Source organism: Triplophysa rosa, linkage group LG5 (genome assembly GCF_024868665.1).
Source record: "Triplophysa rosa linkage group LG5, Trosa_1v2, whole genome shotgun sequence".
Taxonomy (NCBI): Eukaryota; Metazoa; Chordata; class Actinopteri; order Cypriniformes; family Nemacheilidae; genus Triplophysa; species Triplophysa rosa.
Window position 1 is genome coordinate 1823852 of NC_079894.1, and position 23428 is coordinate 1847279.

General features: G+C 40.6%; 1 protein-coding gene across 3 annotated transcripts; it reads left to right on the forward strand.

The window, feature by feature from the left end:
• Positions 1-7889: 7889 nt before the first annotated feature.
• On the forward strand, positions 7890-22833 carry ssx2ipa (synovial sarcoma, X breakpoint 2 interacting protein a). Of its 3 annotated transcripts, none has more exons than XM_057333047.1 (14): positions 7890-8028; positions 10845-10982; positions 11443-11609; positions 14013-14213; positions 14456-14566; positions 15093-15228; positions 15449-15524; positions 15603-15783; positions 15863-16010; positions 16087-16223; positions 16344-16517; positions 21522-21639; positions 21787-21937; positions 22057-22833. In XM_057333047.1, exons 2-14 carry the CDS (start codon positions 10937-10939, stop codon positions 22163-22165), a joined length of 1755 nt encoding a protein of 584 aa, XP_057189030.1. In that variant the 5' UTR covers positions 7890-8028; positions 10845-10936; the 3' UTR covers positions 22166-22833. The 3 variants fall into 3 exon arrangements, 2 of the variants coding, with proteins under 2 accessions (XP_057189030.1, XP_057189031.1); XM_057333048.1 differs by having other exon boundaries at positions 16347-16517; XR_008962917.1 differs by lacking the exon at positions 22057-22833 and having other exon boundaries at positions 16344-16546; positions 21787-21902.
• Positions 22834-23428: the final 595 nt, after the last annotated feature.

Below are 23428 nucleotides of genomic sequence, written 5' to 3' on the forward strand. Positions count from 1 at the left end.
TGAAAGTGAGACATTTTGAAATGTCATGCCAAATATTGGCTCATTTTGGATTTCATGAGAGCTACACATTCCAAAAAAGTTGGGACAGGTAGCAATAAGAGGCCGGAAAAGTTAAATGTACATATAAGGAACAGCTGGAGGACCAATTTGCAACTTATTAGGTCAATTGGCAACATGATTGGGTATAAAAAGAGCCTCTCAGAGTGGCAGTGTCTCTCAGAAGTCAAGATGGGCAGAGGATCACCAATTCCACCAATGCTGCGGCGAAAAATAGTGGAGCAATATCAGAAAGGAGTTTCTCAGAGAAAAATTGCAAAGAGTTTGAAGTTATCATCATCTACAGTGCATAATATCATCCACAGATTCAGAGAATCTGGAACAATCTCTGTGCGTAAGGGTCAAGGCCGGAAAACCATACTGGATGCCCGTGATCTTCGGGCCCTTAGACGGCACTGCATCACATACAGGAATGCTACTGTAATGGAAATCACAACATGGGCTCAGGAATACTTCCAGAAAACATTGTCGGTGAACACAATCCACCGTGCCATTCGCCGTTGCCGGCTAAAACTCTATAGGTCAAAAAAGAAGCCATATCTAAACATGATCCAGAAGCGCAGGCGTTTTCTCTGGGCCAAGGCTCATTTAAAATGGACTGTGGCAAAGTGGAAAACTGTTCTGTGGTCAGACGAATCAAAATTTGAAGTTCTTTTTGGAAAACTGGGACGCCATGTCATCCGGACTAAAGAGGACAAGGACAACCCAAGTTGTTCTCAGCGCTCAGTTCAGAAGCCTGCATCTCTGATGGTATGGGGTTGCATGAGTGCGTGTGGCATGGGCAGCTTACACATCTGGAAAGGCACCATCAATGCTGAAAGGTATATCCAAGTTCTAGAACAACATATGCTCCCATCCAGACGTCGTCTCTTTCAGGGAAGACCTTGCATTTTCCAACATGACAATGCCAGACCACATACTGCATCAATTACAACATCATGGCTGCGTGCAGAAGAAGGATCCGGGTACTGAAATGGCCAGCCTGCAGTCCAGATCTTTCACCCATAGAAAACATTTGGCGCATCATAAAGAGGAAGATGCGACAAAGAAGACCTAAGACAGTCGAGCAACTAGAAGCCTGTATTAGACAAGAATGGGACAACATTCCTATTCCTAAACTTGAGCAACTTGTCTCCTCAGTCCCCAGACGTTTGCAAACTGTTATAAAAAGAAGAGGGGATGCCACACAGTGGTAAACATGGCCTTGTCCCAACTTTTTTGAGATGTGTTGATGCCATGAAATTTAAAATCAACTTATTTTTCCCTTAAAATGATACATTCTCTCAGTTTAAACATTTGATATGTCATCTATGTTGTATTCTGAATAAAATGTTGAAATTTGAAACTTCCACATCATTGCATTCTGTTTTTATTCACAATTTGTACAGTGTCCCAACTTTTTTGGAATCGGGTTTGTACAAACCACTTAATGTTTTTACCAATGCCTATATACAGGTTGTTGTTAAAATGTCATAGGTCAAGGAGCATATGGGTCACATGACAATAAACATGCCTGATGCAGTATGTCCGAAATGTAATAATACTACTCCCACAAAAACTATATAGAACATACTGTTTTAATGGTCGATAGGTACTGTAGGTACTTAATCTAAATCAGTACATACTGTCGCAGTATGCAGTTTGGACGCAGCATAGGTCACAGAACTCAAATCAAACAGCAAAAAAAACATGTTTGTTTTGTTTGTAGTGTTGTCGTCAGTAGTGCTTTATTTCATTACTCAACAAGCTCGTTGATAAAAGTTGCCACAAGAATTCAGGCTGGTGATTTTTCTTCTGTGTCTGGCTGATATGTGATTTCGATTGGCATTTGGTGCTATCAGGGTGTGTTCTCAGAATGAACCTGCAAGCACATGTCGTGATTCTGCCTCATCTTGTCATGTCTGTCTTGATCTTGTGGCAGAATCACGACAGGATCCCTTGTTATGTGTGGAGAGAGTCATTTTGACCCTGTCGGCCTTCGATACTCTCTCCGGTCCTTGTCTGTGTTCCCGCCCTTTTGTATCTCTCGTTATTGGTTGTTTATTAGTTCATGCCCCACACCTGTTCCCCTTTGATTTGTCCCTTTATTTAATGCCCCTGTGTTCTCTGTCTTGTGTTGGTTCGTTGTACTCTGTCATGTCTCGTGTGGGTGAGTTCTTGTCCTGTTAAGTGTAGCCTAGTCTTTTGTAGTGTGTAATAGATGTTATTTCTAGTTTAGTGTAGTAAGTCCTTGTTCTTGTTATATGTCATGTTTACAGTTTATTTTACCCCCACGTGGGTCTTTGTTTTGTATGTTTTGTTATTTATTAAAAGTCTAGTTTACCCCTTACCCTGTCTGCACTTGGGTCCTCTGTCTGTGTATCCGTGTCTCTCATCCCCGATTCGTGACAGCACAAGATAAACACATTATTTAAGCATTATTTATAAACTGAATTTACATTACAATATTTGCATTACTGCTAAATGTATAAATATCAATATTTATCAACTGTTTATGAATGAAAAATGAAGACGCAGTATTTTTAAAATGCATTTAATTCCTAAATATTTAGGGAAAACCAGACCAAAATCTAACTGTTGAGTCAGGGCAGAGATTCAACTGACAGCTGTCAATTTCAGTACAATTTACAGTAACACTGCTCAAGTGTTTTAACAGTTAAAGGGATAGTTCACCCAATAACAAAAACTGTGTCACCATTTAATCACAGTCTTGTCATTTCAAACCTTTATGACTTTCTTTCTTCAGCAGAACACAAAAGAAGATGAAGAAGTTTGGTAAAACAAAACCATATGCCCCCATTGACTTCTATGGACACAAAACTGAAGTTAATGAGGACCAACAGTTTTCTGTTACCAACATTCTTCAAAATATCTTTTGTGTTCTGCTGAAGAAAGAAAGTCATACAGGTTTGAAATGACAAGAGGGTGAGGAAATAATGACAGAATTTTTTGGGGTGAACTATCGTTTTAATTTGTGTTCCGAAGATGAACGGAGGTACTATGGTTGTCGAACGACTTGAGGGTGAGTAATTTTTGGGCGGAGCATCCCTGTAATAATGGTTCATTAGTTTATGATTACCTCTGAATGAAGTCCAGTGTATTGGTGGCCGCTTCCTGGTATTGCACATTGAAAATCTGTTAGCTTTTGTGGCTCTATGATGACTCTGCTCTCCATTGTCAGCATCCATTTTTTGGCACGGGAAACAGAATCTCCTGTAACAGACACCATCATAGCAGCTTTTTAGTAAGGGTAAGGAAAAACTATTGCTACAAATCATGATTCTTGAGACTATTTTTCACCATTATTTCACCATAATAAAACATCTATATTCACATGCTAATATATTATGATAAAATTATTCATGCAAATACAAAGAATTCAAAAGTTCCTTCTCCAGCACTACTGGTCTTGTTTGCAAGTGTACAAGTCTGTACACTTGCAAACTTACCAAGTGCGATCAGTCTTGGGGTGCTGGGCACAGAGAGGGATCCCTCTACATCTGCTGGAATTGCAGTCACCTAAAAGTACAGCAATTAACAAGCTGAGAGAGATTCATTACATGTATAAAGAATATACTTAAAGTGACATACTTACATCTGTTATCATTTACTCACCCTCTGACTTTCTGCCTTCCACAGAACACAAAAGAAGATATTTTGAAAAACGCTGTTAACTGGACACCTTTCACTTGCGAATAGTTTTGTGTCTATACAATAGAAGTGAGTGGGGTCCAGTGCTGTTTGGTTACCAACTTTCTTCAAAATATCTTCTTTACAGTCTTAGGTACCTGTAAAAGTTTGATGATAAATGATTATGAAAATTAAATTGTACCTAAAATGCTTGCCATATAAATACAAAATAGGAAATACAACCTCTGTTTTAGTGTTGCCTCACTTTAGTTTACCAGTTTTGACGGTAACGACCAGAAAAAGGCTCATCCGACGTCCCAAATGGCACAGATCTAACAGCATACTTTAAATAAAAACAAAAGATGCACTTCAAAATACAGTATTCCATGCGGTCCATTTACTTCTTTTAATCTTTCGAAAGTCTGAAAAAGAAATCTAAACAAATATGCAAGTGCAGTTCATCACATGAATAGACAGGTAACTGACAAATTACATTACAGACAGATAAATTAGGGCCATATCATTTTTAGTTTACCTAATTTTTATTTTTCTAAGTTCTGTTTTTCATTTTTTTGTGTGTTATATTTGTCCATATACATTACTGCAGTATACTATAGAATTTACTATAGTAATATTCCTAGCCCCGAATGTTTTGGCCTGGAAATATAATAATGCTGTACACAGCTTCTCTCCCACACGCGCCGAGTCTGACACACACACAGGCACGCACATACACACACCACGTGACTGATTTCAACCTATCCTAGAACATCACCATGCAGTTGAGCTGCTCGACAAAGTAAAATATAACAGTGTGAGGGCAGATAAGGCTACAAAACGGCAATGGCGTGTGCCAAGAAACAAACAAATCTTCTTTCATTTTGGCAGAAGTCGAAGAAAGGTAACTTTAGTGTGCGAGTACACGCAGACGAAAATGTACACCTATAATCATGATATAAAAATCCGGATAATCGCAACAAGCCGGCACAGTTTTTCGTGATTAGGCTATTGCGGCATAATCTTAATCAATGCAAAGATTGCAAAAAATTAAAAAACATAAAATTGTATCAATTTGTGATGCATTATTTTTACGAGGATAATGCACAGATGTTGCCTGTCGCTCATGTGAGGTCAGTGAGTGGTCTGTGTGAACCTTTCTTACCTGCTGCTGCCTCACATAAGTGCCAAGGACCGGGCGAAGCAATAATATCCTAATATATGACCGCGTGGAGCAATACTGTGTTGTATTCCTTGTAAAAAAACATCATCCTTGAGCAAATGCTTCCCGTCAGAGCGCGAATCTTGTCTTTCAAGCTTATTGCTTGAATGGTAAAATACACATATAATCCCAGCTAACAATTTTTGGTCCCCAGAACGTTCTCCTAACGTTATTTTTTGGTTCCCAGAACGTTATTTTCTAAGTTTCTTTTTTTGTTCTCCAGGAAAGTTTTTACGTTAATAGATAGTTTCTGGTTCCCAGAACGTTATGGGAACCCAAAACTAACGTTAGCGGAACGTTCCCCGAACTTTAGCCTAAAATATTTTTCTCGGTCCGTTTGGCCTCACTACACGTCAGTAATGAATACATCCATACTGTGTTTTTATCCATCGCTTGTCTAATCTAATTAAAATAAGTAAAATACATCATCCCACACAATATGAAAGATGAAATCAATGCATTAGATTATTCTTTTAGCCTAATAATTCCCTTTTCATTACTGAAGTAGCCTAATTTTCGATTTAAACAGCACAGTACATCATTTCTAATAAAACCACACTATGTGTAGGCCTAACGTTACCTCAGCATCAGACGTTATAGATATTTAAATAAAATAAAACTACCCGTCAAAATAAAAGTCTGGTTAATTTGCGCGCGGAAAAGACGCGAAATGTGAATCCGGCCTTTACGTGCCCATCGGTCTCTGCAGCGGAGTCAAACAACCTTTCTACATTTGAACAGGTCGCTCTCTCCTACCAAGCGCACAGAGCTCTTTGTTTGACAGATGTTTTGGTCGTCAGGCATTATAACTGTTGTCGGTGTTCATGGAGAAATACTCACCGGCACATTATCATTGCTCGTAGCCGGGAGAGTGCTGTGTCTGGCGGGAGAGAGAGGCGCTGCTGCTGTATTCATTTGTGTAACTGTAACTCTCCAAAACCGATGCACTTTAAAAATAATAAAGGAAACTAAATTTATTTTTTACCGTAAGTCTATAGCTACGATGGTGTTCGTTGCACAAATGCACGTGTATTTGCTAGAGATTGGTTGCCAGCCCAAAGTTCCCAAACTTGTGAAGTTACTTCATTTATTTTATATTCGTATTCCTGAGCCCGTTCTGAAAGGCAGTAAATGGAGTCTCGAAGTGTCGATTCCATCGACTCCAAAAGTGGGAGTCGAGATCGGAGTCGACTCCAAAAAACCCGGAACCGAACATCCCTAGAACTCTCGTGTCTTTTGAAGCGGCTCGCGCTGAGGCGGGAATACACCCTTTTCACATGACGTCACGCATCTTCCGTTCTGCCGCGAAGCAGTGTATCGTTACTTCCGCTAGCACTCCAGTTCATACGGTGGCGGTAATGCACCTATAAGCTGATTTGCCAACCGCCAGTAAAACTCAAGAAGAAGTTACTTCCGCTAGCGCCTCAGAATGGAGTTTACCAAGTGGCTTGCACATCTGCCACAAATACGTCTAGATGATGTACAACGTCTTGCAGACAAATTTTCGCTAAGGACAAGATCAAAGCTAGAGAAAGGATACAAATTCTTCGTTGAACAGTACCTGTTTGATTATGAAGGTAAGTGTTTTGTTTTCTTTTTGTGTTAGCGAAGGTGCTAGGATAAGTACTTGAATACGTGTTCTGTCCGTTTTTTTTTCTGTTGTTAAATTCCAGCACGACGGCAAAACTGAACTTCTTCTTCTTCTTCTTGTTTGTTGCTAGACGGATGTTATGATACGCTGCTTTGCAAAAAGGCGGAAGTTAAGTGACGTCATTGTGAAAAGGGCGTATTTCTGTTACCAAAAGCGCGTCTCGAGACACTTGCCCTGAGCTCTGAGAAAGAGATAGGGCTGTGACGTAGAGGTCTGCTGTTCTGCAATTGGTCACTATTGCTGAGAAATGCTCTAAGAGAGACTGCTTTTACTTTCAATTCTTATAAATCCGATTTAGCTTAATGGCGGAGTGACACAGACTGTGAAATGGTTCCCGTCATAAGAGTTTGGCTCTAAAATGAGATAACTCCGTTTTAAAAAACAATCAAAAATTATGTATTTTTATTGTGCATTCCAATTAATATCAATCAAAGTGCAGTTGGTTTTTGATTTAAGCCATAATGACAAAAAATACAGCTATAAAAAACAATAAAAACATGATAACATAATAAAAAACATGATTTTTAAAAACGGAGTTTTAAGTTTACCCTTTTGGTTCAGCCCTTGACTACAGTCCCATTTCTCATGTGGCCCCTTGGGATTAATTGCACGCCCCTGAATTAGAAGAATATTTGAAAATGTCAAGAATAAAAAATATGTATACTGTAAATTATTATAATAATGTGCCATTTTTTCAATATAAAAGTATAAAACACAGGGTAGAAGGAATTGCATGTACATACTCTACAGTATTCATCAAATTTCAGTTTGGAATAAATAAAAAAGATTTAATTTAATGTGCGAATAATATGCGGCCCTTAACAAGGATTCGAAAACAGGATGTGGCCCTCGACGTAAAAAGTTTGCCCACCCCAGACCTGTGCTATAGTCATTGACAGAATCCCACACGCTACGATGGTTCAACTGTTTTAATATACTACACTAAATAATATTGAGTAATATGTTGAATACTATTGAAAACTAAACATGGATCATGTTTTGAATTAGTTTATTATTAGTTTAAATAGGGCTACATTCATTGTATGATATACAAACCACAGTACATCTTATGTACCATTTTTTATTTCTTTTTAAAAGTCATATATTATACAAATATGTACAATTATTTATTCGTCTTTTTGATTAATTTGACCATTTTATTGAGTATTACTTGTAAACGTGCGGTTTCCTGTAGAAATGCGTTCAACACCTGTTGCGTGTCGTTACGGTCAGGTTGGAGAGATGATTCAGCCAATGAGGTGGCCAGATGCTGGTTGCCTGACAACGGGCTGGCCAATGAACGTCTCATTTGTTTATTTAGAAGGACGGGGGCGCGCTTCAAACCACCCAAACGTCTCGAGCGCTTCAGGGGAGCACTAATCACGTTCATGAATCGGATCGATCTGATGTCGCGTCTGGACGGTCATGTATTAAACTCGCCGTGTGTGGATTCGTATGTCTGCCTCTGAATGTAAGTCAGCTGTGTGAGTCTGTGTGTTGATGTTAGCCGCTGTGCTAAAGTTACACTCGGGTTGTGTCTGTAAATAAAGTGTGCTGTCTACATAGACATCATGTCTGGATTCCGCTGTAACTCGTCTGTGACGCTTACATATGTTGTCTCTGTAGGCAGCTCACTAGATTTAACACACAGTCACTAAAACCACATAAACCTCAATGCTGAAAAACGTTTGTTTATACAAAATAAACACCTGTTGTTTTGTAAATATACTATTTGAAAGTTATGTTGCGGTGAATACGGATAAAAGCTCAATTATATTGGCAAATGACCTCATGTCATTTCCAGATACAGCTTGTTTGTAACATGTTATATTTATAACATAAATGTGACCCAAAGACACAGACAAGCATGTAGCAATGACGTGAATTGATAATCGATTCCAGGATCTATATTCTATCCAGGCGTTATTGATTGATTTAGGCCCACCTTTGTTTTTCAGATGGCATTGTTTTTAATGCATTTTTTTCTCTTTTTAACTTTAAAACACATGCTACTTTTTATTATGTACAGTTTATTGCTTTCGGATCAATGCACTTATCTCATTGTCTAGAAATGTGATCGTGTATGTAAACTAACAAACACCAAAGCGAGAAGTCTGTTTTACACTAGTGGATTTCATAAGCAGTCCTAAGTCCACAATAAAGCGTCAGTTCACCCAAAAATGAAAATTCTGTCATTTACTCACCCTCAGATTGTACCAAACCTGTATACGTTTCTTCGTTCTGCTGAACACAAAGGAAGATATTTGGAAGTATGTCAGTAACCAATATTTGAATTTATTTGGAAGAATGTCAGCAACCAATATTTGATATTTGGAAGAATGTCAGCGACCAATATTTGAAGTTATTTGGAAGTATGTCAGCAACCAATATCAGAATCAGAATCAGAAGAGCTTTATTGCCAAGTGTGCTTGCACACAAGGAATTTTCTTTGGTGTTGGAAGCTTCTAGTACAGACATTCAACACAATGACAATACAATATAATACGATATACAGTCTAAAAGATTCTAAATTCTAAAACTATGTCCGCAACCAATATCTGAAGTTATTTGGAAGTATGTCCGCAACCAATATCTGAAGTTATTTGGACGTATGTCCGCAACCAATATCTGAAGTTATTTGGAAGAATGTCAGCAACCAATATCTGAAGTTATTTGGAAGTATGTCAGCAACCAATATCTGAAGTTATTTGGAAGAATGTCAGCGACCAATATTTGAAGTTATTTGGAAGTATGTCAGCAACCAATATCTGAAGTTATTTGGAAGAATGTCAGCGACCAATATCTGAAGTTATTTGGAAGTATGTCAGCAACCAATATCTGAAGTTATTTGGAAGAATGTCAGCAACCAATATCTGAAGTTATTTGGAAGTATGTCAGCAACCAATATCTGAAGTTATTTGGAAGAATGTCAGCAACCAATATTTGAAGTTATTTGGAAGTATGTCAGCAACCAATATCTGAAGTTATTTGGAAGAATGTCAGCGACCAATATTTGAAGTTATTTGGAAGTATGTCAGCGACCAATATTTGAAGTTATTTGGAAGAATGTCAGCGACCAATATTTGAAGTTATTTGGAAGTATGTCAGCGACCAATATTTGAAGTTATTTGGAAGAATGTCAGCGACCAATATTTGAAGTTATTTGGAAGTATGTCAGCGACCAATATTTGAAGTTATTTGGAAGAATGTCAGCGACCAATATTTGAAGTTATTTGGAAGTATGTCAGCGACCAATATTTGAAGTTATTTGGAAGAATGTCAGCGACCAATATTTGAAGTTATTTGGAAGTATGTCAGCGACCAATATTTGAAGTTATTTGGAAGAATGTCAGCGACCAATATTTGAAGTTATTTGGAAGTATGTCAGCGACCAATATTTGAAGTTATTTGGAAGAATGTCAGCGACCAATATCTGAAGTTATTTGGAAGTATGTCAGCAACCAATATCTGAAGTTATTTGGAAGAATGTCAGCAACCAATATTTGAAGTTATTTGGAAGAATGTCAGCGACCAATATTTGAAGTTATTTGGAAGAATGTCAGCGACCAATATTTGAAGTTATTTGAATGTCAGTAACCCAACAGATCTCAACCCCTCCCCCCATTGACTCCAATTATATTTATTTTCCCTACTATGGCAGTAAATGGGGAGTGAGATCTGTTTGGTTACTGACATTCTTCCAAATATCTTCATTTGTGTTTTTCAGAAAAACACATTTATACTCGCTTGGTTCAATCTGAGGGTGAGTAAATGATGACTGTATTTTCATATTTTGCTGAACTATCCCTTTAAGGTCTTATCATTCATTATAATAAAAATGTATTTCTCCAGCACAGTTTGAGGGCAGCCACAGTCAGCCAAGAGCTAAATACAGACTTTTAAAGAGGGATTTGCTGTCTGTCGCTGTATTAAAGGTTTAGATTATCTTGAGGAGTGTGTGTTGCTCTGTAAGTGAGACTGATATCAGAATATACGCTATCATGTTTGACTACAACAACGAGATCTGAGAGAAGCGGAAATGATTTTCACAGTAACTTCACATTGTTACTGTCAGGTTTCTGTCTCTACTGTTGCTCGGACTAAATTCATAAACAAACCTTCTGATCTGCCTCTCACACGTACACCTTAAGCTCAATGAACGTCTGTGTTTTTCCCGCTGTGCTCCGTCTCTCTCCACCCCCTCTGGTAATCCCACAGTAGTATTGCACGGCTGTTAAATCCGGCCTCCTGCTGTATAATCCAGCGAGCCTGGCTGTTGTATTTCAGGACCGGCGGCCCACCAGTGTCCCGTCTTTCAGCCGCCCGCGTCTCACGTGGATGATGGACACCTGAGCATCACAGCGCTTTTAAATGTTGACATGGGAGATTGGTGGACAGCAGCAATGATGCCAGACCCAGCTCACGGTGAGAAAAGCACACGCAGAGGTTTATTTAAACACTTGAAGTGGCCCGGTCATTCCTCTTAAACCTGCTTTAAGGAGGTACAGCGTTTTAAAACCAATGTTGTGGGGTCGGGCTATCTGTATTTGGGAAAAGTGTTTTATTTTTGCAATTTTGTTTGACGCTAGCGCTGCAAACGTTACTCAACTTGAAGCTTACACTTACTCTGTGGTTTATGTTAGTTTTCTTCAGTTTAATGGTTGAATAGGCTTAAGCAAGGTACTTTTGTCGTATCTTACTCCTTGTCTGCCTCAACCAAATATCTCATATCGTGACAAAACCTCAGCCAGTGTGTCTTGTCATTACCAAAATGTTTCGCAGCTGCACGAAACTGTGTAAAAATGTCATGTTGGAAGATGTAGGCGCTTCAGGTTTCAACAGGTTCTAATAATGGGCTCTGCCTTGTCTTTTGTCCTCCGTACAGACACCAAAGATCTTTCCAGTATTTCTGGGATCAGCATGTCTCCCTGCAGGCAGAATTCTCCCCCGTCGCTGCACTCCAGCATGGCCCTGCCCAGAACCTCTTACAGCGTGTTGAGCGCCTTCTGCACGGAAGACAACGTGTCGCAGTGTATCGTCTACATTAATCAGGTGCAAACACTGCTCATGTTTGGAAGCGTGTCATGGCAAGGTTTAGAGGGGCTTTCATGCATTTCTTGTCTTTCGTCTTGGGTTGTTTCATGACATGTTGTGGCAAACTATACTATACACCAGGGCTAGTCAACTGGCGGCCCGCGGGCCAAATGCGGCCCACCAATCATCCGTATCTGGCCCGCCTTAACATTTCAAACAAGTGGAGAGACTTTAAGAGCGGTGTGCTTTAAGAAATGCACGTCCTGAGATGCCAAAGCGCTGCTACATTCAATACAAAAGTAATTCCCGCGGCTCATAACGACAAACTGACGTCTTATAAAGCGATTTGATCGCTCTGTCCAAAAAACGTAATTTGCAACGTTATAATCGGCAATCCACAGCAGTGGTTTTGCGCACTGGTCACTATCCAAAGGGTGTTGTGCCCTTGAAAGCAAGTGCAGGAAGGGTACACCACGTGAACGGTTGTCTCAGATAAGGGAAAACTGTGTTGTTTTTATTACAGCATTCATTACCTGTGCACGATTGAAGCGGCTAAATTTACGAAAAACAGCTGTTCATCTCCCTCCAGAACTCGCACTACAAAGGATCTTCCCTTCTAAGTGCGCGGGGCGCATGAATGCGCTTGGAATTCACCCGAAGATGCGACGATAACATTCAGTTATTTGCACAGATCAATTGATTCGCTTTATAAGACGCCAGTTTAACGTCACAAGGGGCAGGGATTACTTTTGTGCTGAATGTATTAGCGTTTTTGACTTTAATTGATTTAACTTTTATTATTTCAACCAAAAATATTCATAAATATCTTCTTGAAAAAACAATGCCACCCACATCTTGGATGGACTGGGGGTGAGTCAATTAATAGCAGTTTTATTTTGGGGTAAACTAACGCATCAAGGAGTGTTAAATAACATTAAAAAGACAATACCCCTTTTAATTAAATATCATAAAAAGGCACAAATACCGGATGAAATATCTGTGTGCATGTTTTAATATATGATCTAAAGGTAACAGGCAAAAAACAGTATTAAAGGAACAAAATGCAATAAATAACAGAAATAAAATATAATATATGGTAAAAAAAACTGGCCCGCATCCTATTTCTACTTTTGTAATCTGGCCCTCAAAGAGAAGTAGTTGAAGACCCCTGCTATACACTTTATTTGTGATTAGATGGGTGATTCTCACGAAATCTTGGTTTTTAGATGTCAAACATGATTTTCTTAAAAACACTTGTAACAACAAATTCCCTTTATATTCATTTAAAACAAGATATGACATGTTTAAAGGCGTTCATTTCTAAACCTTTTAACACAATTTTATTTTATTTTTTACAAAAAAGGCCTTAAAAATGATCATTACGTAACCATTTAAAACTGTCAATCTCATAGCGTGTTTTGCTAAAAACAAGTGAAGCCATGATGTCTAAGCAAGTTTTTATTAATCGTACATAAGACATTAATGAATTATATTTATTAAATAGAATATTATAAGTGTAAAATTTCTTTAAATGTGGAAAACTACGTGTATCGGTCATGAGAAGGGTAAAAAAGAGAATATTACGTTTTTAACTAGAAAGATATAAAATCATTTGTTAACTTGTTAGCTATTTAAAAGGTACTAGGAGAAGTGTTACTTTACATAAAATCAAACTTAATGTAAATATCTTTGTGTGTGTTTAAACGGTCTTTTAAAAACGTCACGGAGAATGAGAACATCAGTCCTGGACACTTCTTTCTTCCACTATTTCTTTATTTTTATTATACATTAATATTCTGTCAATCATTTTTTTGTAATTTGAGAACATAGTTTTTCACGGGGACCCCGGAACCTGTTCTAACTTACGTGAACAAATATCAGGCAATTTACACCCTAAACGTACTGACGTCTTTAACAGTAAGTGCCTTTATTTTGCCTTGTATACACACGCTAGTCCACCAAACCCCTGACACATGGCAGTCAAGATTTGACTGATAAAACATACAATTCGGCAACACAAAAAAATGATCATAATAAAGATAATTGTGTTCTCTACCTTGGACAAAGCATCATTTTGACATGGGAATTATGTATGTATGTATTTTATAGCTTTTTCTGCTGAAATTCTCATAACGATAACGCGTCCCGATTTGTCCGAGTGCATATGTTGTCATTTAAACAGTAAGATTTAAATATTGTAAAAAAACAATGGGATGTTCTACCTTTCATTCATTCAAGAGCGCTTTAGTATCAAACCATCTATAAAGAAAGCTTGTCAATGGACATTTAGAAAGAACAGACCAAAGAATACAGCCAGTGTTGTGCAGAAGGCTCAAACTCTTTTCTATGTTTAGCTGGAATGGTTTTCATCAGTCTGGGAATAGTTTGCTGTACTGTGACCCATGGGATGTTTCTCTTCAGGAGGTGTGTTCACTGGGCCTGTCTGGAGTCGGTCTGGAGTGTGTTTCAGACGGTCCGAGCGCCGTGCCGCTTCTGAATGTGCTGTATGAAGTCCTGCAGCTGCAGAAGAGATCTCAGCGTGCCCTGCAAGAGCTGGAGAACCAGCAGCTGAAGACCAGCAGTGACCTGGAACATCTGCAGCACAGCAACTCCAGACTCAAAGTACTACTAGCCTTGAATACATGACTCCACATGCACATTTGAGGCTTGCACTAATGGCATGAACCATTGAAATGGTTTCAATATGGAATTCGTTTGACATAGCAGTACTGAAAAAGTCATCTTGGTAGTGAAATATTGTATAAAGTATCTCAAAGTGTAAACCTAAATCAAATAGCTGACCACTTTTCTTCGTAGTAAATATTGTTATGTGTGAACGAGATGAGTTTTGCTGGGTGTCTCAGGATCAGCTGGAGCACACCAGGAGAGAGAACTCGGGTCTTCATGAGGGAGAGAGACGGCTGCAGCTGAAGATCAAGACCTTACAGAACTGCCTCAAGTCTGAGAAAGACGAAGTAAGTCCACACATCATGGTCAACAGTCATGCGACTTTAAGATTTACTGCTGTGCTTCAGTGCTTGAGCAAGTGTACAATGTGAAGTGCTGAAAATGCCCTTAAAGGGACAGTTCGGCCAAAAATGAAAATGCTGTCATGAATTATTCACTCTCTAGTTGTTCCAATCTGTCTACATTTCTTATTTGGACGAATGCTTGTAACCAAGCAGTTCTCGGACCCTATTGACTCCCATAGTAGGAAAAATGACAGCGGTGCCCCAGAACTGTTTGCTGGCCTACATTCTTCAAAATGTCTTCTTTTGTGTTCAGCAGAACAAAGAAATTATAAAGTCAATGTGTTCCATGAAGTGTCTGGTTACAAGCATTCCTCCAAATATCTTTCTCTGTGTTCAACAGAACAAAGACATTTATACAGATTTGGAACAACTCGAAGGAGAGTAAATGATGACAGACTTTTCATTTTTGGGTGAACTGTTTCTTTAAGGGAATGGTTCATGCTAAAATGACATCATCTTGTGATTGCAGGTACAGAAACTGCAAAGCATCATCTCAAGCCGTGCCACGCAGTACAACCACGACACCAAAAGAAAAGAGAGAGAGTGTACCAAACTGAAGGAACGCCTTAACCAGCTGCTCATGGACAAGCGGGACAAGAAACTCGGTGAGCTGATGATTGGTTTATTCCTGCATTTTACTTCAACATGATCTTTAAAGAATTTCCACATTTATGCAACGCATAACAACAGAAAATGCTCAAAAATCTTTACTGGAAAAGTTGATATGTTATGGTGAATATTAACGCGTTAAAGGAGTTATGTTATCATGTTATTCAAGAAAAAACGGACGAGTTCAGACGTGATTGTGCTATTTACTTGATTCAGCCATTGAAGTGTCAAACTATGTGGGGAGGTCGGATGGAAAGAGAGGCCTCTGGAAGACGGGCAAGATGGAGGCCAGGTAAACCGCTGTCATCACGTGTTTCTTATGTTGCGGATGTTTATGAGACCGATGAGTGAATGTAACCTTTGTGTGTAGACACGAGGGAGAGATGTACAAGGCTCTCTTGGGTGATTACGAGAGCCGTCAAAGATCTCTGATGCTGGAAAACTCTGAGCTGAAGAAGGTGTTACAGCACATGAAGAAGGACATGATCTCGATTCTGAGTCCAAAAAAGGCCCGTGTCAAAACCGAGCCGACAGATGACAGCCTCGAACGGGTCTAAAATCAGATAATACTCGATGTACAGTAGATGTGATGGAAAGGTAGTGCATTGAATGACGGATGTGTGATGTCAGGTGGGCTCTGAGGGAGAAGAGGAGGCGGCTGACTCCAGCAGAGAGACGCTAGAGCAGGCGTGCGAGCAGGCGAGAGAGCAGCTCACCAACAGCATCCGCCTGCAGTGGAGGAGACTCAAGAGCCACATGGAGAGACTCGACAGCCAAGGTAGAACACGTGGATGTCTGGCTTCATATGCTGATGAGTAAGAGCAGTCTTATGATGGCGTCTCTGCGTGTGTCAGCGTCTCTGGTGGCGTGTCAGGAGCGTGAAGGCGAGGATCAGATGTCCAGGCGAGAACAAGAGGACGAGATTCAGCGTATGAGGCTGGAGGTGCAGCAGTGTAAAGAGTTCATTCACGTGCAGCAGCAGCTCCTGCAGGTATACACCACTCGACACATTTCATGCGACGTAACGCATTTTAAAGTGTGAACCGTGTGTTGTTGAATACCGTGCGTTCACATGTGATGCATATTGTCAGTCGTGTGTGTTGGTTGACAGCAGCAGCTAAGCTCGCCGTGTGATGATGAGACGGCCGCTCTACTGAACGACTGCTACACGCTGGAAGAGAAAGAGCGACTGAAGGAGGAATGGAGACTCTTCGACGAGCAGAAGAAGAACTTTGAGAAGGAGAGGAAGAACTTCACTGAAGCTGCTATTCGTCTGGGCCATGAGGTGCTGCAGAGACGCAACATGAGTATACAGTAATTACACACACAGTGGGGTTTAAAGCAGCGATGCACCCAAATGAAAATTCTGGGACGAAACCGAGACCGAAAATGACTTGTGAGTGTGAGTGCGTTCATGTAAACAGGCTTAAAATGAGCTTCAGTGATATCAGCACCTGCCGGATGACGGTCCACGTGACCTACATCATCACTTACTGACAGATCGTTCCGCTGCGGCTTTAAAACACGCACGGGTCAATGCGCGTGATCTCCCAAAATAAAGGAACATAAAGGCGGTCACACGCAGTCGCGCATCACACAGAGCAATTTTTGCCCGCTGGTTTTAAGCTTTTCTTGTTATATTTATTAGTTTTGGCCTATGTTACGCCAGGCTTGCATGATCATCCTTTGATAACAACTAGGGCGCGAGCACTGAAGGATGAGGCGGGGGCGCCAGATATTTCTGCTTTTATTTCGGCCGCATGTTTTTCTTTCGGAAATGTTCGGCAGCCGATATTTTGGTGCATCACTAGCTGGTGTATCTCAACAAACACGCAGTATCTTCTTGCCTTCATATCATTTCAAACCTGTGTGACGTTGTTGTGCGGAACACAATAAGTGAGTTTTCCCCATGTAATGAAAGCGGTTGAAGACTGGGGGTCTGCAGCATCAAAATGAAGTAAAACACCATGAAAGTATCGTAAAGATTTCTGCAAACATTTGATAAATGTTATACTTTCCTGTTCAATAAGTATTTATTCACTGCATTAGGTTTTAACAACAAAAATAGTGCAAAAATTCACATTTTTACAGTTTTATAAGAACAAGCAATCTGACATCGCTTTAAGGAAACTTCATGATCAACTATAATCCAAATGTTACAATGATGTCAATTTTTAGTGCCAGCGGAGCGTGTAGTGATAGTTCACCCACAAATGAACCTTCCGTCATCATTTACTCACCCTCTTGTCATTTCAAACCTTTATGACTTTCTTTCTGCTGCAGAACACAAAAGAAGATATTTTGACAAACTACTCTACAGAGAGCGTTTCGTAAATACGTTTTCGCTTCTTTGCTGAATGAGATAATGCGATGACATCTTCGTTCTGTGTGAGCCACCGTAGTGCTTCAAAAGGGAGGGGGAGGGGTGGAGAGAGCCATTGGTTGCAATTCGCAACCTCACCACTAGATGCCGCTAACATCTCCACGTTGCTCCTGTAATACAATTAAGATTTCGCAAGAAGCACTTGCATATTATTAGAAGTACTTCCTGCCGCATGAGTACGTTTTGTGAAACGATGGTGTTTGTTTTGTTTTTCGACACGATTTCCATTCCTGTAGTTTACTAGAAAACCAAAATATGGCCACACAGGAGACTATTCAAGATGGCGCCGCGGATGGCTGCCTCGGTTTGGAGTGCTCTAGTACTTATGTCTTTTTTGTTTGTTTTTCCTGTTTTAAGCTACTCTTCTTTAATCACTTTTACCAGGGACGAATTGCTTAACATTAAGCAATGCCCTTCTATCAATCTTTTCCCTAATTTTGAAAATTCAGACGTCTTACTGGACATTTTACTCGGAGGAGCGGCAGCTCTGTACAAACGCTCTAAAAGACGCAAGCGGGGAAAGCGAGCGGGTGCGCTCGTCAGACTCCGACGACGCGGATTTAGGACCCCGCTGCCGAGTATACACCTGGCGAATGTCCGCTCCCTTACCAACAAAACGGACGAAATACTCTTACTCACCAGGACAAACAAAGATTTTTCCAACTCCGCTGCGCTGTGTTTCACAGAAACATGGCTCAATGACACCATACCGGACAGCGCGTTACATCTGCCGGGTTTTCAGCTGTTCAGAGCGGATCGCATTGCCGAGTCAACAGGGAAGACACGTGGTGGTGGATTATGTTTTTATATAAACGAAGGTTGGTGCAGAGATATAACAACACTGAAGAAGATGTGCTTTTCGTACTTAGAAGCGTTCTCTATCAACTGCAAACCTTTTTATTCGCCACGCGAGTTTTCCTCATTTATTCTCGTGAATGTTTACATTCCTCCACATGCTTGTGCGAGCGCGGCGCTGCAACAGCTGGCGGATTACATCACTGACACGGAGCAGCAACACCCGGATTCTCTTATTATTATTATTGGGGACTTTAACAGAGCAAACCTCTCCCGTGAGCTGCCAAAATACAGGCAGCATATCACATGCCCCACCAGAGACAGCAACATTCTGGATCACTGTTACACCACAATACGGGATGCATACCACTCTGTTCCCAGAGCAGCTCTGGGTCTCTCTGATCATTGCCTGGTTCATCTTCTTCCGACCTACAGACAGAAGCTTAAATCTGCCAAGCCTGTAGCAAGAACAGCAAAGAGATGGAGCAGCGAAACAGAGCAGGCCTTACAAGCCTGTTTCGACTGCACGGATTGGAGTGTCTTTGAAGCTGCAGCCACTGATCTGGATGAGTTAACTGACACAGTGACATCCTACATCAGCTTCTGTGAGGACATGTGTATTCCCACCAGGACTCGCTTAACATACAACAATGACAAACCATGGTTTACAATGAAACTGAGACAGCTTCGTCAGGCCAAAGAAGATGCTTACAGAAGTGGGGACAAAGTCTTGTATAATCAGGCCAAAAACACACTGACAAAGGAGATAAGAGCAGCTAAGAGAAGCTACTCTGAAAAGCTGAAGAACCAGTTTTCAGCCAACGACCCTGCATCGGTGTGGAAAGGCCTGAAAGACATTACCAACTACAAGCCATCATCCCCTCAGTCTATGGGTAATCAACGACTGGCTGACGACCTGAACGACTTCTATTGTCGTTTTGAAATGCAGAGTCTCACCCTTCACACCCGCCCTGACCCTATCTCTGCTATACCATTAACACCTCCTCTTGACATTCAACCTGCACTTAAGATCTGCGAAGAGGATGTTTGCCAGCTTTTCCGCAAACAAAAGATCAGAAAAGCACCAGGCCCAGACAATGTCTCACCCTCCTGCCTGAAAGTCTGTGCGGAGCAGCTGTCGCCCATCTTCACTAATATTTTTAACAGATCTTTGGAGCAGTGTGAAGTCCCTTCATGCTTCAAACGCTCCACCATCATCCCTGTACAGAAGAAACCCAAAATATCTGGACTTAATGACTACAGGCCTGTTGCTTTAACATCTGTGGTCATGAAGTCATTTGAGAGACTTGTACTGGCCCACCTGAAGGACATCACCAGACCACTTCTTGATCCCCTCCAGTTTGCTTACCGAGCAAACAGGTCTGTGGACGATGCAGTAAACATGGGACTGCATTACATCCTACAACACCTAGACAGACCAGGGACTTACGTCAGGATCCTGTTTGTAGACTTCAGCTCGGCCTTCAACACCATAATCCCAGACCTCCTCCTGCCCAAGCTTACCCAGCTCTCTGTGCCAACCTCTACCTGTCAGTGGATTATTAACTTCCTGTCGAACAGGCAGCAGCTAGTGAGGTTGGGAAAATTTAAATCCAGCACATGTACCATCAGCACCGGAGCTCCTCAAGGATGTGTTCTTTCTCCACTGCTATATTCACTCTACACAAACGAATGCACCTCTACAGACCCTTCTGTCAAACTCCTGAAGTTTGCAGATGACACCACAGTCATTGGCCTTATTCAAGACGGTGATGAATCTGCCTACAGAAAGGAGGTTGCTCAGCTGGCTGCCTGGTGTAGTCAAAACAACCTAGAGCTGAATGCATTCAAGACAGTGGAGATGATAGTGGATTTCAGAAGGAACCCTCCATCACTTCCTCCCCTCACCATCCTGGACAGCACTGTGGATACTGTGGAGTCATTCAGGTTCCTGGGCTCCACCATCTCTCAGGACCTGAAGTGGGAGTCCCACATAGACTCCATTGTAAAGAAGGCCCAGCAGAGGTTATACTTCCTCCGTCAATTGAGGAAGTTCAACCTACCACAGGAGCTACTGACCCAGTTCTACTCAGTGGTCATCGAATCTGTTCTGTGCACTTCAATTACTGTTTGGTATGGCTCGGCCACCAAATCAGACCTACGAAGACTACAACGGACAGTTCGTAGTGCTGAGAAAATTATTGGTGCTCCTCTGCCCACACTTCAGGACCTGTACGATTCCAGAGTGAAAAACAGGGCAAGAAAAATCATCATTGACTCCACACACCCAGCACACAAACTCTTTGATCTGCTGCCCTCTGGCCGGCGCTTTAGAGCACCAAACACCAGGACTTCCAGACACAGAAGCAGCTTCTTCCCCCAGGCAATCTCCCTCCTAAACAGATAACTGCTCCTTAAGAGCAATATTCCACTTCCACTACTCCTATAGTGTGCACTATAGTGCCTTATTATATCTACATCTTATGTATACATGTATATAACACTACCTCTACTTACTAAATTATCCATTTGCACAAGTGTACATACAATCTGTTAATATGTTTATTCTACTATATACTACCCTGTACAATGTCTCTTATATGTTATTATCCCCCATTTTCTGTAAAATAGTCTTTATTTTATATATGCACAATTTAGAATCTTTTAGACTGTAAATCGTATTATATTGTATTGTCATTGTGTTGAATGTCTGTACTAGAAGCTTCCAACACCAAAGAAAATTCCTTGTGTGTGCAAGCACACTTGGCAATAAAGCTCTTCTGATTCTGATTCTGATTCTGATTCTAAATGTGTCCAGCGGTTTTGCAGTCTCAGAATGATGCAGAGCTGACATGGTAAAGTGCCGAGTGTGATCGATCACTCCCAAGTCACGTGAGATGCACTTGGAAGACAGTCACTTCAGTGTTAACACTGAGAAAAACAGCTTTCTAGTTGTTTAAAATGTACTAATTACTGTTGAATCAAATGTCAATGATTAAAAATGAGTTTTGTGGGTCAGCCTCACATTCGATACGCCATGAAATATTGTTACACCCCTACAAACAAATAGAAATAAGGTTGAACTCCTGTTTATTGCCTTTGTGTGTTTAGAGGAAAGCTTTTGAGGATGACCGAGCTGCATGGCTGAAGACTCAGTTTCTGAACATGACTCCATTTGTAGATCGTAAGAGACCAGCATTGCCTGAAGCCGAATGTGCCTTATCAGCCAGTGAGTAGACGATACAAAACCTTTCACACGTCTACTTGACTCTAAATATTTCTATACATACAAATGTCCGTAGTCCTCTTATTCCACAGGTTCGTTGATTCAAAATGCTCTTTTAAGTGGACATGTCAATCTGCATTTCATCGGCAGGTACAGAACCCGAAGCCAAAATCCAGTCCACTCCACCCCTGCTGACAAAGTCCCAGTCGTACAGGGCATTCTCCACCCCCAGAGCTGCCCCGGTGAAGATGCCCTCCACTGCTGACCTCTACCGCTCACTGCGTCTCATTCCAGAAAGCAGGTACTGCCATTTCTGGAGAGAAACCAAAATCTTTCAAAAATGCGTCTAGATAGCCCTTCTTTCGATTTAGCACATTTAAACGTTAATACACATGTGAAATACACGATCTGTCTCCCCAGAGGACACGGCAGACGTCAGAGCGGTGAGACGGTGAGGTCACGGCTGCGGAACGGTTCTGTGGACTGCAGTGTCTTCTCATTGGTCAGAGATGAGAACAGCCCCATCTAAAGGTACTTCTGTTGTGAGCCCATGAGACACTCCATGTGTTCAGTGCAGCTGTCACGTAAAGCTTTGCTGCGTCTTCCTGCCATCGCATCACAGCCGGCTCCTTTACCTCCTGATGTGATGTGTATTATGAAAAACTGAACAGAATTAAACGGAAGGTGTGATCGGTTGAATAAAACTCATCTCGGAGACGATCCATTGCTCACTCTTTTGCATTTGTCTTCTGTGATCTCCACTGAAGTTGCCAATGTGTATTGTATGATAGTACTACGAATAAGAATACAATATTATGTATATACAGTGCATAGGGCATCTGATTAAGCACTTGTAACAATGTAGTTTTTGAACACTAATATCATTCGATATGTTGCTTACTGTCGCCATTTATTGATGCAGGACGTACATCATTCAAAATCTTGGGGTAGTTTTGAGATAAGAGATTCAGAGTTTTGTATCTTTAATATGATATTTGTGAATGTAGGTACTGTGTGGTAATTGTCTGATGTTTTTGTGATGTACTCACAATAGGTTGTGGGTTTCATTTTGTATTCGTTTGTTCACTTGAATGTTAAGTATTTGTACGCACAAATCATGAATGTGTAGAGCTTGAAAATATTTTTTGTTTACAGACACAGTTCTCCAAATAAATGCAATAAAGTTTGAAAGATTTGAAGATGAACATTTTGTCTTTTTGTTAAACCATTAGGTCCTGTCTTCCGTTAAAACACCTGATGTTATAAAAAGTCAGTCCCTGCGTCTAAAACGGCCTACTTCCGTACTATTCATGATTCACGCTGGATTTCGCCTAGTATATAGTCTGAAAACCTCAGTATGCCAAAACTTTAGGCGAGAATTAGCCAAATGGTCTACCAGGGGCATTCAATTAAAGTTCCAAGAGGTCCGGTCTTTATATTTTCTTCCAAACGGATGTCCGGAAGATGTCTGTTTTTGAAAAGAAATAAATATTGAATCAATTTAGCCCAGTTGGATATACTGTATAAAAGTTATGATCTTTTATCGGGCCATTTATTTTATATTTTGATATCTACAGTATGTATGTATTGTGGGCTCTGTGGCTTTAGGGGAATGCCCTCTTAATCGAAGTCTGATCATTAATATTTGTAAATAAAAAAACTACTGACAACATACAAACAGCAAATGTAACGAGACAATTAAAAATGCTCTCATCATGAACAGAAAACAAATGTACTTACTAAATTAGCCTTTCCATGCCGTTCATTCCAGATACTTCTGTCTTTAAATAAT